The sequence below is a fragment of the Propithecus coquereli genome, unplaced genomic scaffold (assembly GCF_000956105.1).
Source record: "Propithecus coquereli isolate 6110/MARCELLA unplaced genomic scaffold, Pcoq_1.0 Scaffold77, whole genome shotgun sequence".
In the NCBI taxonomy this organism is placed as follows: domain Eukaryota; kingdom Metazoa; phylum Chordata; class Mammalia; order Primates; family Indriidae; genus Propithecus; species Propithecus coquereli.
The window spans coordinates 7,550,393-7,567,600 of NW_012153840.1; the positions used below are offsets into that span (position 1 = coordinate 7,550,393).

Sequence of the window (17,208 nt, forward strand, 5' to 3'; positions counted from 1 at the left end):
GTATGTGGCTCTCATTTTATTTCTGTTGGACAGCACTGCCTTATACTCTGCCTGCTTAATTCACTTAAATTTTTTGCCTGGGCTCTGTGTACAATGGAGCTTTTTAGCTCCAGCTCTTAGTTTAAAATATCAGACTAACGTGCCCATGGTCACCATTTGACAAGATAAGAACATGTGTGTCTTGCAAATGTTTGTTTTTCATAGGTCTCTGATGGTTATGGTAGTAATGGTACCTGCTTATTCTTGCTCTGCCCCAGCAGAGTAAGAATGAGAAAATACCAGAGGTATTTGAATCTAGTGACTTAGAGTCTTGGTTGGTGAGCTCTGTTGTTCACATTTTTAAAGAATTCTTTTTATAGAGATATACTTTACGTATAGTGAGTCATTCCTATCTTACGTATACTGTTCAGTCTGCTTGATGATTCATATCAAGGCAAAGAAAATTTCTGTCGTCTCAGAAAGTTCTTCCCTGCCTTATCACAAGCAATTCTCCTCTTCCTGAAGCAACCACTAGTCTGATTTCTATCACCAAGGATCACTTCAACTATGTTTTTAATGTTAACTTTAATATTTGTTCTTTTTTTGATGTTGACCATGAGTTGTATTGCTATTGACTGTCTTGAGTGTAACACTAATGTAATAGGATAGTTCATCTAATGTTTTGGCAAATATCCTTAAGTGAGGTTTTATTATTTGCCTGTGTCTTCTTTGTAAACTTGTTATATTGGAAATGTTTTGTGTGTTTCCCTTCTTTATCAAGTAGCTATTATCTCCTAAGACATTTTCTATTTTTATTTATTTTATTCACATGTGTCCCTTTCTGTTTCACTCTTTGGATCATGCTGGCATTGGTTTACTTTGATGCTGTTTGCTACTCCTTAAATAGAGATTAGGCAGTCTGTTTGTTGTGAAATCTTCGATGGCGAAATGATCCTGACACGTGGTATATGTGGCCAGTTTATGTGACTCATGGTTTTGCTGTTCTTTTTCTGCTGTCCAAAGAAAGAGGCTCAGTAAACCATTGCATCTGTTCTCAAGCACTGCTAATCCAAACAGCTTTTTATAATATACTCATTGATTGTGATGTTTTCATCCCTGTCTTACAGGCCAAACTTCCAGATTTGCAACCATTTCCTTCTCCAGATGGTGATACAGTGACCCAACATGAGGAACTGGTCTGGATGCCTGGAGTTAATGACTGTGACCTCCTTATGTACTTGAGGGCAGCAAGGTAATAGGAATCCGCCCCATCCTGCTCTCCAAATTAGGCCATCTGAATTGATTAGTAGGCAATAAACTTTCCTTTTTTCCTGAGATTTTAATTACATATTGTGCATTCTCTGACTTTAAGTTTTGTTACACCTTCTGTAATCAGGGCCCTGACCCTTATTGCCAGAGAAAAGTAGTTTATCATGGTAAAGTCATTTTTTCCTTCTTGTAAGCCACACATGCAATTATCAATACCTCTCAGTCCAGCTGAGTTAATTTGAGTCATTAAGCCCATCTTAAATCCCATTACAGATTTTATGTTATCTCTGTACTTTGTGACTGTTCATTGGTGTCTAAACTGAACTTGACGTTTTTGTGGCTTACCTACATGAGAACATTTACCTGTGATTATCCCATAGAATTTGCTAATATTCAAATGCCTGAGAGGCAAAAGAGAAGTTTAAATCCATTCCTCTCGTGTCTTAGAGCAGGCAGAGAGCCTTCCTTTGTCTTCAGTGATTTCTGGGACTCACTGCAGCATCAACGGTATACAACAGAAAAAACATTAAAGCAAGGATCAAGGCATCTAAATTTTAGCTTTGGCTGTTTTCTAGTCAGCAGTGCTCTGCACGGTGGTGTACAATAGCGATAAGAATGCTTAGGTGGAGTCAGTGACTAAGAGGTTTTCATCTCTGATTTTTCACTTCTAATTCACCTAAAGGTAGTTCACTCTATAGAACGAGAGGAAATAAAGTTTCAAAGGACTTAATTTGACATGTTTTTGGGGAGACTTTTCTTTCAAAAATTGTAATCTAGCAGAGTATTGTGGCAAATGGATTTAGATTGTTCATACCCTCAAATCTAAAATCTTAGTACTAATACAGCATGGGAAGAAATAACATAAATGAACCCAATTAAAAGTAACATTTTTCTGAGTGAGTTAAGGGTTACCTGTAGAGGAATTTTTAAAAAAGGATTTTTTTTTTTTTTTTTTAAGAGCACAGGCAGGACTGAGAACTCTGGTTCATCATGCGTGGTAATAATGGTATTTGGTCTGGGCTGAGAATGTACTCTGAAAATTGAGGGTGAAAGTCTCTGTACTGATATTACTGTGTACTGATGAAGGAAAAACACTTCCTTTCCTCTGAAGGAGCATGGCGGCCTTTGCAGGGATGTGCGATGGAGGCTCCACAGAAGATGGCTGCGTTGCAGCCTCTCGGGATGACACGACTCTCAATGCGCTGAACACAGTAAGTCTCTTGAAGTCATCCTGGGTCAGAAGACAGTTCTTTTTTCCCTGGACTGGCTGCAGGGAATGTGTGATGAGCACGGAGCATGAAGTAGCCAGTAGTCTCAGGAGCGAGCACTGTGGCATGGTGCTGGGATCAAAAGATGAGTTGTGATCTTGGCCATTGGGTGCTGTAATCTCAGGCCAGTGAAGTGGCACCTCCAGGGTCCTTTCTTAATATGTCTTTGCTGTAGGATTGTGGTGAACCTCAAATGAGATCCTAATAGCAGTGGTTGATACTTACAGAGGTCTTACAAGCCAAGTACTGTGCGTAGATGATCTCATTTAATCCTCCCAATACTCGTCTAAAGTAGGTTCTATTATTATCTCCTTTTTAGACATGAAGAAATAAATTTAGATTAAGTCACAATCCAAGGTCATACACTCAAGATTGGAATCCAGAGCTATGCTTTCAACCTTCTTTACTATGTTTGAGACCATGTGTTTCAAAGTGCATAGAGGGACAGGGAAGAAGCCAGACTATTTGGGGATGAACTTGTTTTTTTATAGAATTTATTTTGGAACCATGTTAATATTTCACATGATTATAAAACAAAAATTAAGTTTTAAAAATAACAATTTCTTAGAAATCCAGAGTAAAATGAAACAAATGAGCCTAATGTTACTGAGTTGGTTACATGGCATACCACCATAATTACTCATTTGCTTTAATCTCATAGCAGCTCAGAATAACAGCACACTACTACGAACGATATGATTACTGAAACCAGTTTACTTTTTTGGGGGGACACTTTATTTGGCCTTAGGCTATATCCTATCAGGCTGTATAGGCAGATTAATATATTTTAAAGTTACATGAAATAATTCCTCTCTGTTTGATTACTAATGTGAAATCATCAAATCTGAAGAAGTAATAATGAATATTTATAGAATCAATTTCTGATATATTGATAGAGTCTACATGGTTATGTATGTTTGCATAGGATACTGAGGCTGAGGCTGAGCAACTCTTCTAATGATTAAGTAAATGTCATTTAAGACCGTACCCCACACTCGCCTTCTTTTTTTTTTTTTCTAGAGAGGTCACTATAGTCGGAAGGGACTTTTATGATCATCTGTTCCAGTCTCTAAATAGATAAAAACCCAAAGCTTAAAAAGGCCAGATGACTTCCATGCTGACAATCCCAAAAGCTCCTAACAGAGGGAAGAAAATAATTCTCATTCCTGATTTAGGGATCTTTTTACTACACAGTTTCTACTACCCAGCTTGTTTTCGAGGAAACATAGATATCTGCGTGATATGGTAGATTTCTATTCCTGTCTAATTTGGTTTCTTGGATATCATAAAATATTGGCGTGACCTTGCTGGGGTTATGCTGTGCTCTGAATAACTGAATGTTTTTTCATATTACCATAGAGCATATTTGTGTGCTTTCTTAGTGATTGATAGTGTTTTGTTTTTTAAATAAGAAATCTTTATTCTGAACATGCAATGATTGAGCCAAAATGGACCCTTGAGATTATTTTACAGGTGAGGAAGCTAAGACTCAGAGGTTGGTGATCCTGCAAACAGTGGCTTTGGTAGATTAGGTGTGAATGTCTGTGAATTTAGAATACCTTAAAAGTATGTGTACATTCAAAGAAATTCTTTGATGGGGACTTTTTTCTGCTGAATTTTTTGTATAAAAGCTTTATTTAAAAAAATTTTGCTTTCATGACTGTGCTAATCAGTTGAATTTCAAATAATGAAAATTTTGCCGTATTTAATTAAATGTCTATTTTTGGCACTTTCCTGAATTTATATGATTTATTCCCTTTATTCCAAATCCTCTAAGAATTCTGTAGAACATGCTTCTGTACAGAAATAATTCCAGCTATTTTTGTTCACAGTTCTTTGTGACAAGTTCTTTCTGGAGGTTTCATTAGCATTCCCAGAGGGTTCTGGTTTTATGATTTTTTGTTTCCATGACGTTGCCTTTCCATAACTTGAAATTCTTCTTGTCTAGACTAGCCCACGATGGCTCAGGTGTCTTGAGTTATGTAATACAGGTACATTTAGCTACCAAAGGACTGCACACTGTGTGCTTATTTTGTGATGAATAGAAAGTTTAGTGCTGTTTTAATTTTTGTACTTCATTGTTGTATTGACTCACAAGAGTTTTAGTTGTAGTCACTTAATGAAAAGTGAAGTGAATGAAAAAATCTTGAGATTTTTTGATTTCTTGAGATTTTTTGACTTCACTGGAGTAATAGAAGATTTCAGCTCTGTTAAGTAATAAATTAAAAAGATACATACATCGTTGTGTGAGAAGTATTTATTGTTTTCTTAGAGTATAGCATAGATTTAAAACAATTAGGCATTTATCAACTTAGAATAAACCTGTGAGTGGGAGCCAGGTGCAGTGGTGTGCGCCTGCAGTTCCATCTACTTTGGGGAAGGCTGAGGCTGGAGGATCACTTGAGCCTGGGAGTCTGAGTCCAGCCTGGGCAACATAGTGAGACCTCATCTCTATAAAAACAAACAAGCGAAAAACCTGTGAGTGGTTAGTGAGTATTTCCTACTCCCCAGGGCAATAGAAATGTAAAATATATGAAATCTGCTGTATGGCCACCTCAGAGTGTGTTGAATTTCCCAGTAGGACTATTTAAGTATAAGTGTATTTAAATAAATAGTTTAATTTTTAAAACTGCAATTGCTAATAGAAAATTTCTGAACTGTCAGTTCGTTGTGGCAGTTATATATGGGCCTATATTTAAATGGAAACTCTTGGATTACTTATTTTGACTTTTTTTTCTTAATTTTTCATAAATGAGATTTTTAGTGTGTAATTTTTAAAACAACTTGTAAAATTTATGTATAATAAACTGTTCTGATTTAAAGTCTACAATTTGATGAGTCTTCTCAGATATATACACTAAATGAAACTACTATGAGGGTCAAGATGCAAGTACTCCCAAATGTTTCCTCATGCCCTTTTATAATCCTTTTCTGTTTCTAACCTCAGATGACCACTGATATGTTTTGTCATTTTAGAGTAGTTTGTGTTTCCTAGAATGTTGTATGAATGGAGTCGCATAGTATATAATCTTTTGGGTCTGTCTTCTTTCAGCATCATGATTTTGAAATGTGTTTATGTTATTTCATGTATCAGTAGTTCATTCCTTTTTACTAGTATACCATCGTAATGGACATGTATACTTAGCAATTTCGTATCCTTTTACCTGCTGATGGCCGTTTTGGCAGTTTCCAAGCTTTTGGCCATTACAAATATAGGCGTTATTAACGTTGTTGTACAAGTCTTTGTGTGGACATATATTTTCAATTTCTTGAGTAAATACCTAGGAGCGGAGTGGCAGGATTCTATGTATATAGGAAGCTTTGTAAAAATCTGTGAAGCAGGTTTCTGGAATGGTTGTACCATTTTATATTCCCGTCAATAGTGTGTTAGAATTCCAGTTCTTCAGCATCCTCACCAAGACTTGGTATTGTTCGTCCTTTTCATTTTAGCCATTCTAAATGGGTATTAGTGATATTTCATTGATGTTTGAGTTTTGTCATTGTTAAAAGTATTGAGTGTCTTTTCATGTCTATATTGCCCATTTGTATATCTTCTTTTATAAAGCATCTTTTCAAATCTTCCGCCCATTTTTTAAAATTATATTCTTTGTCCTTTATAATTTAGTTATTAAGAGTTCTTTTTATATTTTAGATAGAATTCCTTTTCTTTTTTTGTTAAAGATTCAGGGTCTCTCTTCGTTGCCCAGAGTGGCTTGCAGTGATATGATCACGGCACTCTGCAACCTCAAACTCCTGGGCTCAAGGGATCCTCCTGCCTCAGCTTCCCCAGTAGCTGGGACATAGGCACATGCTATCACGAGCTTATTTTTAAATTTTTTGTAGAGATGGGGTCTCACTGTGTTGCCCAGGCTGGTCTTGAACTTCTAGCCTCAAGTGATCCTCCCACCGCAGCCTCCCAAAGTGCTGGGATTACAGATGCGAGCCACTGTGCCTGGCCTTAGATAGGATTTCTTCGATCTATGTATTTTGAATGATTTCTTCCATGCTATGACTTTTTCCTTAATTATGTCTTTAATATTTAATTTTGCTAAAGTGTAATTAATCCTTATTTTCTTTTCACGGAGGTATCTCTGTTTATTCCAAGATTACAAAGATTATATCTTTGCTTTCTTCTAGAAGGTTTAGTTCCTACACCTTAGGTCTGTGATTCATTTGGAATTAATTTTATATGTAATACAAGTTAGGGAGGGAAAGTTGATTTTTTTCCACACAGATACCAGTTGTTGGAGCAACATTTGTTGAAAAGACTTTTCTTTTCTCATTCAACTGCCTAAACACCTTCATTGACAATAGATTGTCTGTGTTTGGGTCTTTCTTTGGAATCTGTTCTGTTTTATTGATCTAATGTCTATCTTTATCATGACCTCAGTGTTTTGAATACTGTGGCTTTATAGGAAGTCTTGACTTCAGGTAGTGTAAGTCTTCCTGCTTTATAGCTGCTTTTTAAAGATTGCTTTAGTTTTAGGTCATTTGTGTTTCCATATAAATTTTGGAATCAGTTTGCCAATTTCTAATTTTTAAAAAGTCTCATGAAATTTTAATTGGGATTGCATTGACTCTATGATTATTTTGGGAAAAATTGACATCCTAACAATGTTGAATCTTCCAATCTATGATCATGATATATCTATTTTTAAAAGTTTTATTTTATTTTATTTTTATTTGTTTGGAAATGGGATCTTGCTGTTACCCAGGCTATACTGAAACTCCTGGGCTCAAGCAGTCCTCCTGCCTAGCCTCCCAAGTAGCTGGTCCTATAGGCTCATGCCAGGCTTTCTTTAATTTCTTGCTGTAAGATTTTGTAGTTTTCAGTATATACGTCTTATACATATTTTGTTAAATGCACTCCTGTTTCCTGTTTGAGGATTCCATTGTAAGTAAAATTGCATTTTTTAGTTTTAATTTTTAAATGTTCATCGAAAAGATAGAAATATAATCAGTTTTTATATGTTCACCTTGTATCTTTTGACCCTGCTAAATTCACTGAGTGGCTCTAGTAGCTTACTGGTTGATTCTTTTGGCTTTTCTGTGTATACGATCATGTCATGTACAAACACAGACAGGAGTTTTTACCTCTTCCTTTCTGTCTATGTGTTTTATTTCTTTTTTGTGCTTTATTGCACTCCCTTGGACCTCCAGTATAATACTGAATAGAAGTGATGAGAGTGGACAGCTTTCTAAGAAAGCATTCAGTCTTTCACTATTAAGTACAATGTAGAGTTTTTGTTGCTTTTTAATTTTAATCAAGTTGTGAATGTTCCCTTTTATAACCAAGCTGTTAATGTTTTTATTAAGAATGGGCATTGAATTTTGTCAGTTTCTTTTTTTCCCCCTTTTTGCATCTAATGAGATCACCATATTGGTGTCCTTTATTTTGTTAATATGGTGTATTACACTGATCGATTTCAAATGTTAAGCTGACTATTCATTCCTAGGACAAATCTTGCTTGGTCGTCATGTACTACTGGATTCAATTTGCTAATGTTTTGTTAAGGAATTTTATATTTGTGTTCATGAGGGGTGTTGAGCTATAGTCTTCTTTTTTTTTTGTAATATGAAGTTTTATAGTGTGAACTTTTGTCTGGTTTCGATATCAGTAATATTGCTCTCAAAAACTTAGTTTGGAAGTACTTCTTTTAGTCTGTTTTCTTCAAGAGTTTGCAAAGGATTTATTATTTTTTTCTTTGTTAAGTGTCTGCTAGGATTCACAGTGAAGCCATCTGACTATTTTTTATTGAAAGTTTTAATATTACAAATGGCATAGGCCTATTCGGATTTTGTATTTCTTCCTGTGTCTGTTTGGTAATCTGTTAATCTGTGTCTTTTAAGCATTTTGTACACTTGGGTTCTCAGATTCATTGGCAAATGTTTAATTTATTCCTGTATTATCTTTTTAATGTCTTTAGGATCTTTAATGTTGGCCCTTCTCTCATTCTAATATTTCTAATTTGTTTCCTCTGATCAATCTAAATACAGATTTAACAACATTATTGATCTATCTTTGCAGGGACTAGGGTTTGGTTTCATTGTTTCCTCTATTGGTTGTCTATTTCATTAATTTCCATTTTTATCTTTATTAATTTGTTTTCTACCTATTTGGGGTTTAATATTTTTTTTCTAGCTTCCTAGAGCCTATCACAAATTTTCATTATTGTTCTGGTTAAAAAAAATTTTTTTTTGGTGATTTCTTCTTTGAGTCATAAATTATTTAGAATTAAATTGTTTAATTTTCAGGTACTTAGGGCTTCTCTAAATCTTTTGGTGAGGAATGTTGTTCATTTCTTCCCCTACCCCTCGCCCCCCAGTAGAGATAGGGTTTTGCTGTGTCACCCAGGCTGGAGTGCAGTGGCATGATTATAGCTCACTGCAGCCTCAAACTCCTGGCCTCAAGTGATCCTCCCGCCTCGGCCTCCCAAAGTACTGGGATTATAGGTGTGACCCACCAAGCCCGACCCTATTATTGATTTGTAATTTAATTCTGTTGTGGGCAGAGAGTACTGAGTAAGATTTCAGTGTTTTGAAATCTGTTGAGACTTCTTTCTGGGCTCAGCATGTGATTTCTCTTGGCTAATGTTCCATGTGTATTATAATGAGTTTATACTCTGCAATTGTTGGGTATACTGTTATATAATTGTCAGTTTTTTCAAAGTGATATTCAGATCTTCTATATCATACTGTCTTTTTAAAAATTTACTTGTATTGACAAATACTGAGAGATATATTAAAGTCTTCAACAATGATTGTGGATATGGTTATTTTTCCTTTTAATTTTTGCTCCGTATATTTTGAAGTTGTTAGGCACAAGAACATTTACAGTATTTATATCTTTTTCCATGTATTGACCCTTTTACCTTTTTAGTATAATCTTCCTTGTGTCTACTAATAACTCTTTATCTTGAGGTTTATTTTGTCTGATATTAATACAGTCACTCTACTTTCTTATGCTTGTTGTCTGCATGGTATATCTTTTTCTAGCTTCTTAGTTTGAATCTTGTTTTTTCTTTGTATTTGAAGTATATCTCTTATATACTTCAGTTCTTTAGTTGTTTCTTGCTTTTTTTTGTCCATTCTGGCAACCTCTACTTTTTGTTTGGCGTGTTTAGCCTTTTTTAACTTAATACAGATTATTCTCAGGTTAAATAAAACTTGATCCACATGTATACATTCTTAATGGGTCTCATTGGAGAATCACAGAAGTAGTTAATAAATAAATGTCTTATTTTCATAGCCCACATGACTTACTTTTGGTCCAGTGGTGAACTTGCAGAATAGTTCAGGCCATAGTTTTTCTGTGTTTGCTCATTTATGTTAACATATATTTCTTATCTTTTCACTTCTTACATAAGAAATAGTTTTGTACTGCTGTAGAGGAAGCAGATGTGAAAACATGTTGGCCTTTTATTGAAAGAAGAGGGATTTCTTAGTGATAATGGGCATATTCCTTTATGTGTAGCAGTTGTATGTTTTATTATATTTTAATGTTTTAAATTGTGAACACCTATAAATGTGTTATGTTAAATATAAGATTATGTTAAAATATGAAAAAGCAGTAGTGTTTCTCCTGGAGGATCTTGTCCAGAAATGTTTCTGTGTATGTTCCGGGTACATACTTCCTCATATTCAGTTTGCACTAAACTCACCTGTACACTTTTAGCTTACATAAAATTTGTAAACATAGTGCTGTTAGCATACAGGTGGCCTGTCTTATCTTTATGGAGTTAATTCAACCATCTTTGAGTGTTTGCATTTATTTGGCCTTTTATAAATAGACCTCTGTATTCATACTTAGAAACTGCAGAAAAGCCCTATAATTTGATACTAAGGTTTTCTAGAAAATAACACACTGGCTGGATACAGTGGCTCACGCATATAATCCTAGCACTTCTGGAGGCTGAGATGGGAGGATCACTTGAGGCCAGGAGTTTGAGACCAGCCTGAGCAACATAGCAAGACTTCATCTCTGCAAAAAAAAAAAAAAAAAAAAAAAAAAAAAAAATCAGCCCAGTGTAGTGGCGCACGCCTGAAGTCGTAGCTACTTGGGAGGCTGAGGCAGGATGATCACTTAAGCCCAGGAGTTTGAGGTTGCAGTGAGCTATGATGACACCACTGCACTCTAGCCTAGTGAGATCCTGTCTCCAGAAAAAGAAGAAAAAAAAGAAAAAAAAAGCTGACTTATTTTTACTAAACTGATTGGATTTCATGCTTTGGGCTCAGATATCTTTTCCATTTCCTACTAAAATTCAAATTGTTTTGACTTGTCTTTCTCAGTAATTAATTGTCATTTTTATGTTTATCTTTTCTCAACAACACTAAACGTACATGCACTCACTTTATATAAGTACAATTTATAATCATGTAGCAAAGATTTCACCTCTGCCTGGACAGTTTTATTTCCTGAAATATGGGTAGCTCTTAGACATTCGGATTAAGCTTTTTACACATTCAAGAGAGTGTATATTTGTTTGCTTATGTATTTATGCACACCTGCATCTCCTTCAACAAAGGATTCAAGGCTTCCAGTAGTAGCTTAATAGTTTTCTATCTCTGATCTATGAATATCACTATTTGTTAGCCATTGAGTATTAATCATCTTTGTTTTCTGAGCCCTAGCCCAATGCTTGGTACATGTTATACAGATACTACATGTTTGCTGAACAATTGAATAAATAAATACATAAATCAGGTTCAAGTCCATGTCACATGTGATCATCCAGAACTTGGTGTTTTAAAGTTGGCATAGCAGAATATGCAGATAAGCTTATTCTAAGGATCATTTTCATCATCTTCTCTTTTATTCTAAAAAATTAAGTCTATAGATAGCATAGATTTTGTTTGTTCATCTTAAATGGACTTCACTGAAGCATCTGAATCTAGATTAGCTTTGCAGTGCTTCTCACTTAAATGAATGTGTCATAGTTCTCAGCTCCCAAATAAGGTATCGCCAGGAGACCCTTTTACAACAATTTGCCTGAACATGTGATCAGGCTCCTTCTGACACTTATCCTTTACCCACACCCTTTACTTACATTCTTCCCTTTTTATTACTTTTTCATTCACATGAGTCAACATTAAATGGTTAATGTTTGCTGGCTTAGGTTTAAGACAGGGTAGTAATTTTTTTCTTTGAGGGTTTTTGATTTGTGGTTGAAGAGTAATGAGAAAAGTTGATGTGCTATATGATTTCTTATTATGGAAATCCAATAAATTTCAGAACAGCACCTTATATAAATCAATCTTGACAAGCACTGTTTGCTAGTGTTTTATTTATATAATAACAGGATATTGAAGTCTACTGCTTGTTGTATTGTTAATTATAGCAATAGTGAAGGTGCAGAAATAGACTGTGGAGTTGAGTTTTCTGGTATAATCAAAACCTTTCAACTGATTATCACCATAATAATACGTAATTTTCAATTTTCATTTTTTTGTACTTTGACCAATTAGAAACATTTTAAACTATTGTTTTGAAAATCGTTTAAGTGTTTAGACATTTACACTAACGTGGCTCTCTTTGGTTTGAGAAATTCATATAAACAGTTCCATTCTAAAGTTCCAAGTAATACCACTTTTAACACAATTACATGATTTATTCTTCTCCTTTGTCTTATTTGGATAAAGGTGACTTTTTAAATTTGATACATTAATTTTTTTTCCTTTTTAGATAATCTGTAGCTTACTTAAAAGTTGAACTTCACCTACTGTCTTCTTTCCCCTAAACGTGAGAGAGTGTTCATTACCTAAGTTCCTATAAGGTGGATGGGGAGATACAAGGCCGCTTATATTAATAACCTCTGATGGTGGCATCTTTCTTACTTACTGTAGCAGTGGTTTTATATTTGATTATTTTACCAGAGAAGTCTTGCTGTAGGTTCCTTTCACTGTCTGGCCCCTAATGCAGCCCTTCCTGTTGTGACCCTGGCTTTGCTTTGCCTTGCCCTGTGAACTGCTTAAGTTTCTTAAGCCATTTCTTTCTTCTCTTTTTTATACAATAGTTTTATTGGGATATAATTCATGTACTATGTAACCCACCCATTTAAAATATATATTTTTATGGCTTTTAGTATATTCACAGAGTTCCGCAGCCATCGCCACAATCGGTTTTAGAGCTCGTACACATCAGTAGTCACTCCCCATTTTTGTTTTCCCTCTTCTCCATCCTTAGGCAACCACTAATCTGCTTTCTGTTTCTATGTATTTGTCTATTCTAGACATTTCATGTAAGTGGAATCATACAATACGTGAGCCTTTGTGACTGGTTTCTTTCACTGCAGGTAATGCCTTCAAGTGTCCTCCATGTTGTGGTATCAGCGTTTTGTATATATCACTGTTTTCTTTCTCCTCCAGGTCAGCTCTATCTGTTTTTAAAATGTGGCACATGCACTAAAGCCACGTTCCCCAGCTCTGACCAGCGTAAGGTAACGAGAGGATGGCCCCTCAGTTACACTAAAAGCTCGCCTCAGTGCAGCTGCAGCTTAACTTGAGTGTGTCCTCATCAAATTCTTTTTTGTCCTGTGTGTTAGTCTTGTTTTGTTTTGTTTCATTTTTCTTTGTGTATTTGCATTTGCTAAGAAATTTCTGTATCCCCCGGAGCTTTTCCACTGAATATCGCACCAGGCACAGTACCTTAAATGTATCGCTATTAATTTCATTTTATCAGGTATCAACTGTTAGTCAACTGTCTGATTTCATTAATAGTAACAAAATTAAAATGTAATCATTGAGTGCTTATGTGCTAGATAGAAGTTTCAGTACATTTATCCGTGAATTCATTTAATCTTTATAACAATTCTGTGAGGTAAATGTGAGGTAAGTGTGGTTATCATCTACAGATTAATAAACGTTCTTATCTTATATTTATGTACAGAGAACAGTTTAAACTTGGGGACAGGATAGAATTGAGGCCAGTGCCTTACAGCAGTCCTTTTGTGAAATATCCAGGGAATCTGTAATTTGGAGGATTTTCTCTTCAGCCAGTTAGAAATCTTTCCAGATGTCTCCATCCTGAGTCCCAGGCTCTTAGCAGGAACTAAGGAATGTGATTCAGCTTTTACTTTTGTTTGGCAAAAGTTAGAAAGTTCATTTACTTTAAGAAACTTCTTTATCAGGTGATTTTTTTTTTTCCTGTGCTAAAGAGTGGTAAAATGTTTTGGGATTTATGTGGTGTTTAGAAAAACATCCACTTAATATTGATCAGTTAGAATTTTTACATCTTTGAGTGTATGTTAAGTGTTAGTAACATAATAAGTATCTAGCAAATCAAGATAAAAGCCCTTAGCCTTTTTATATTTAAGTAGCCGCTTTAAAAAAGTCACTTACTCATTTATTTATTCAGTAAAAACATGTTTCGAGTTTCTGCTGCTTGCAAAGCTCTTGTGGGAGGGCATTTGATCAAAGTGTTGATAATGTAAATAAACAGCTCATTGTTAGACCAAATCAGAACAAATCAGTTCTATGATTGAAACCCCATGAGTTTCAAAAGAGCTCATGTATTAACACAAGCTTTACAATGTACTGTAAAATACTAGCATTTATGATGTTCGTCCTAGTATACATTTCTTATACTAGCTTGACGTGTACTTCAGAATGCTCTTTTATAAAAACTCTCCTAAATAATTTTTTACCCCCAATTTTTGAAGGTTAGTGTATTAATTTTCTCTGGCTGCTGTAACAGTTACCACACGCTTGGTTGCTTAAAACAATAGAAATTTATTCCCTCACAGTTCTGGAGGCCATAAATCTGCAATCAAGATGTCAGCAGGGCCACGCCCCTCTGACCCTTAGAGGACAGTTCATGCCTCGCAGCTTGCAGGTCTTGGTGGCTGCCGGCACTCTTTGGCTTGTGGCTGCATCTCTCTCTGTTCGTGTTCGCATTGCCTTCTCCTCTGTGTGTCTGTGTCTTATTTAGTCCGAGTTTCTCCACTGCCTCTCTTTTATAAGTACATGCCATTGGATTTAGGGCCCACCTAGATAATCTAGAATGATCTGCGTATTTCAAGATCCTTAATTTGATCACATCTGTGAAGACCCTTTTCCAAGTAATGTCACATTCAGAGGTTCCAGGAATTGATGTAGGTATCTTCTGCTTCTCATTTTTTGGCCTACCACCGTTAAAATTATTGTTATATAAAGTATTACTAAAATAAATTATAGTACTTACTTTGAATTTGTTTGTAATAGTTTATTTTTATTTTCTATCCTTTTCTATCTGTTATGACTTGTTGAGATTTAAGTATGCACTTTCTGATACTGAGAGTATAAAAATATTTCCAGTAGTGACTGTGATATTTCTGTAACATCTTGAGGACATTTGATTTGTAAAATACTATAAGGAAGCTGGGCGTGGTGGCACACCCCTGTAGTCCCAGTTATTCAGGATGTGTGGGGGCATGAGGATCACTTGGGCTCAAGAGTTCAAGGCCAGCCTGGACATGTTAATAGTAAGACCCTGTATCTTAACACCTCTCTGTCTCTTTCTCCTCTCTCTCTCTCTCTCTCTCTCTCTCTCTCTCTCTCTCTCTGCAAAGAATATAGTTATTTAGATAACAAAACTGTCATGTTGTAACTACTGTATTAACTGATATATTCTGACCTCCCAGATTGCCCAGTATTTCTTCCTCAGCTTCTGCCCCAGCCCCCTGCAGCTCTAGGTCCAGCCTGCCCCAATTCTAGCTTCAGCCTGGTAGAGTAGGGAGGGCATTGCTCCTCAGCAGCCCTTGTGGGCAAGCTTTTGTGTTGTTTCTAAGCTTGATCTTTGAGCTGGCCTAAGCTAATCCCAGGCTATCCTTGAAGCTATAGCTTTTTCAAGTCTCTGTTGTCTGTTCCAGTTCCAGTACCACAGCCCTGCCTAGAGCCCAGCGCTACTGGACTCTGACAACCCATGTTACCCTGGCCAGCTCTTTTCTCCAAAAGGCTGCTTGTTACCCCTACCCAGCCACTGGCTAGGGTTCACAAATAACTACACAGGCCTGCCCCTCCCCTGCCTCCTTGCTGCCCGTATGTGGTTGGCCTGCCTTCTCCCCACCCACAGTATTTGCTGGGCTTACCACAGTACTTTGGAGTACCAGCTATCCAAGAATTTTATGGAAGATTGGCTCTTTTCCTCCTTTTTCTTTCTTTTTTAAATCCATTTCAGAAATGAGGTGTACATATTCACGTATTCGCAAATGAAGTCTACCTTTACTTGATGCCGTTAAGCGATCATTACTGGTGGCTATACCCAAAGTAATGTGGAACTATTAGAGTTTAAGGTCTTTGGTTTGCGTAATTGTTGCCAAATTTTTGTGTTTCCCACACTCAGGCTGTCTTCTATTGCTCCTCTGTTTTTGTTTGTTTCTTTTTTATTCTTTTTAATTTTTTTCTGTTTTTTTGTTTGTTTCTTTTTTATTTCTGCATATTATGGGGTACAAATGTTTAGGTTATGTTGCCCTTATCTGCCCCCCGCCCCCCAGCCGTCAGAGCTTCAAGCGTGTCCATCCCCCAGACGGTGCTCATCGCACTCATTATGTTTGAGTATACCTATCCCCTCTGACCCCTCCCATCTGCACGATGCCCGGTAAATGTTATTCCCGTATGTGCACTTAGGTGTTGATCAGTGAAACCAATTTGCTGGCGAAGTACATGTGGTGGTTATTTTTCCATTCTTGGGATACTTCACTTAGTAGAATGTGTTCCAGCTCTATCCAGAAAAATACAACAGGTGCTAGATCACCATTGTTTCTTATAGCTGAGTAGTACTCCATGGTATACATATACCACATTTTATTAATCCACTCATGTATTGATGGGCACTTGGGTTGTTTCCACATCTATTATTATTATTTTTAAAAGTTTTCTTTCTTTTTTTGTTCCTCTGTTTTGAAGTCATATAGCCTTTCTGATTTTTTTTTCTTTTGAGATCTGTTACTAGATTAGGAAGACTAGAATTACAAGGCAGCTAAGTTTCTAAGGCTCAGAGTGAGGAGCTCCTTGGTTCTCCAGGGCAATTGCGTGGGGACACTAATTTGATTGCCCAGAGGCTTTTTGCTTATTTCTTAGTTACTAAAGCTCTGGTCTGGGGGAAGGTTTCCAGATAAAACAGCAGTCGCTCAGAAATGTTCCTGCCTCTGGAACCTTGTATGATTGCGTGTGTGCCTCTTTGGTCTTCTTTGTTCCGTAACTTTATCATCATTGCCAGAAAGATTAAGTATGGTATTGTTTGCACAACCTTGGAATCGCTCATAAAAAAACACTGAGATTAAGCGTTGCCGAGCCCATGGATTGGGAGCAGTTATTTCTGGACCCAAATTCTACTAGGTACAATTTAAAGGAGTTTTTATAAATGTTTCTTTCTTAAGACTGACGCAACTGGTCATGACCCTGGGCGTGTGTGTGTTTTCATTAATTGAAGGAATTTGGTTAAACTCTTTCACATATACTTTTTAGGTCATTTTAGCATATATGAATAGATCCACTAGTGCCTATGTGAGATGGATAGAATTGTGGTTTTTCTGTCGTTCTCCAGCTTTCTGCCCAGTTTCATGTTACATATTTTTTTCTGTTTGCAAGGCTGAAAGGATGCTAGGAGTAAGGGAAAACATGTTTTAATTTCCACTTCTGGTCAGAAGTAGGTCTTTCTTGGCTTACAAATAATTATCATTCAGAAAAGCAACATAAATAGTCTAGGTTCATGAAT

At 36.1% G+C, this 17,208-nt stretch overlaps 1 protein-coding gene across 1 annotated transcript in view; it reads left to right on the plus strand.

Moving 5' to 3' along the window:
- RERE (arginine-glutamic acid dipeptide (RE) repeats) overlaps positions 1-17,208 on the plus strand; it is a 461,041-nt gene that overhangs the window by 328,172 nt on the left and 115,661 nt on the right. Inside the window, exons 9-10 of the mRNA XM_012662585.1 lie at positions 1,107-1,231; positions 2,360-2,459. Coding sequence (XP_012518039.1) covers positions 1,107-1,231; positions 2,360-2,459 — 225 coding nt within the window. The remainder of the gene's footprint in view (positions 1-1,106; positions 1,232-2,359; positions 2,460-17,208) is intronic.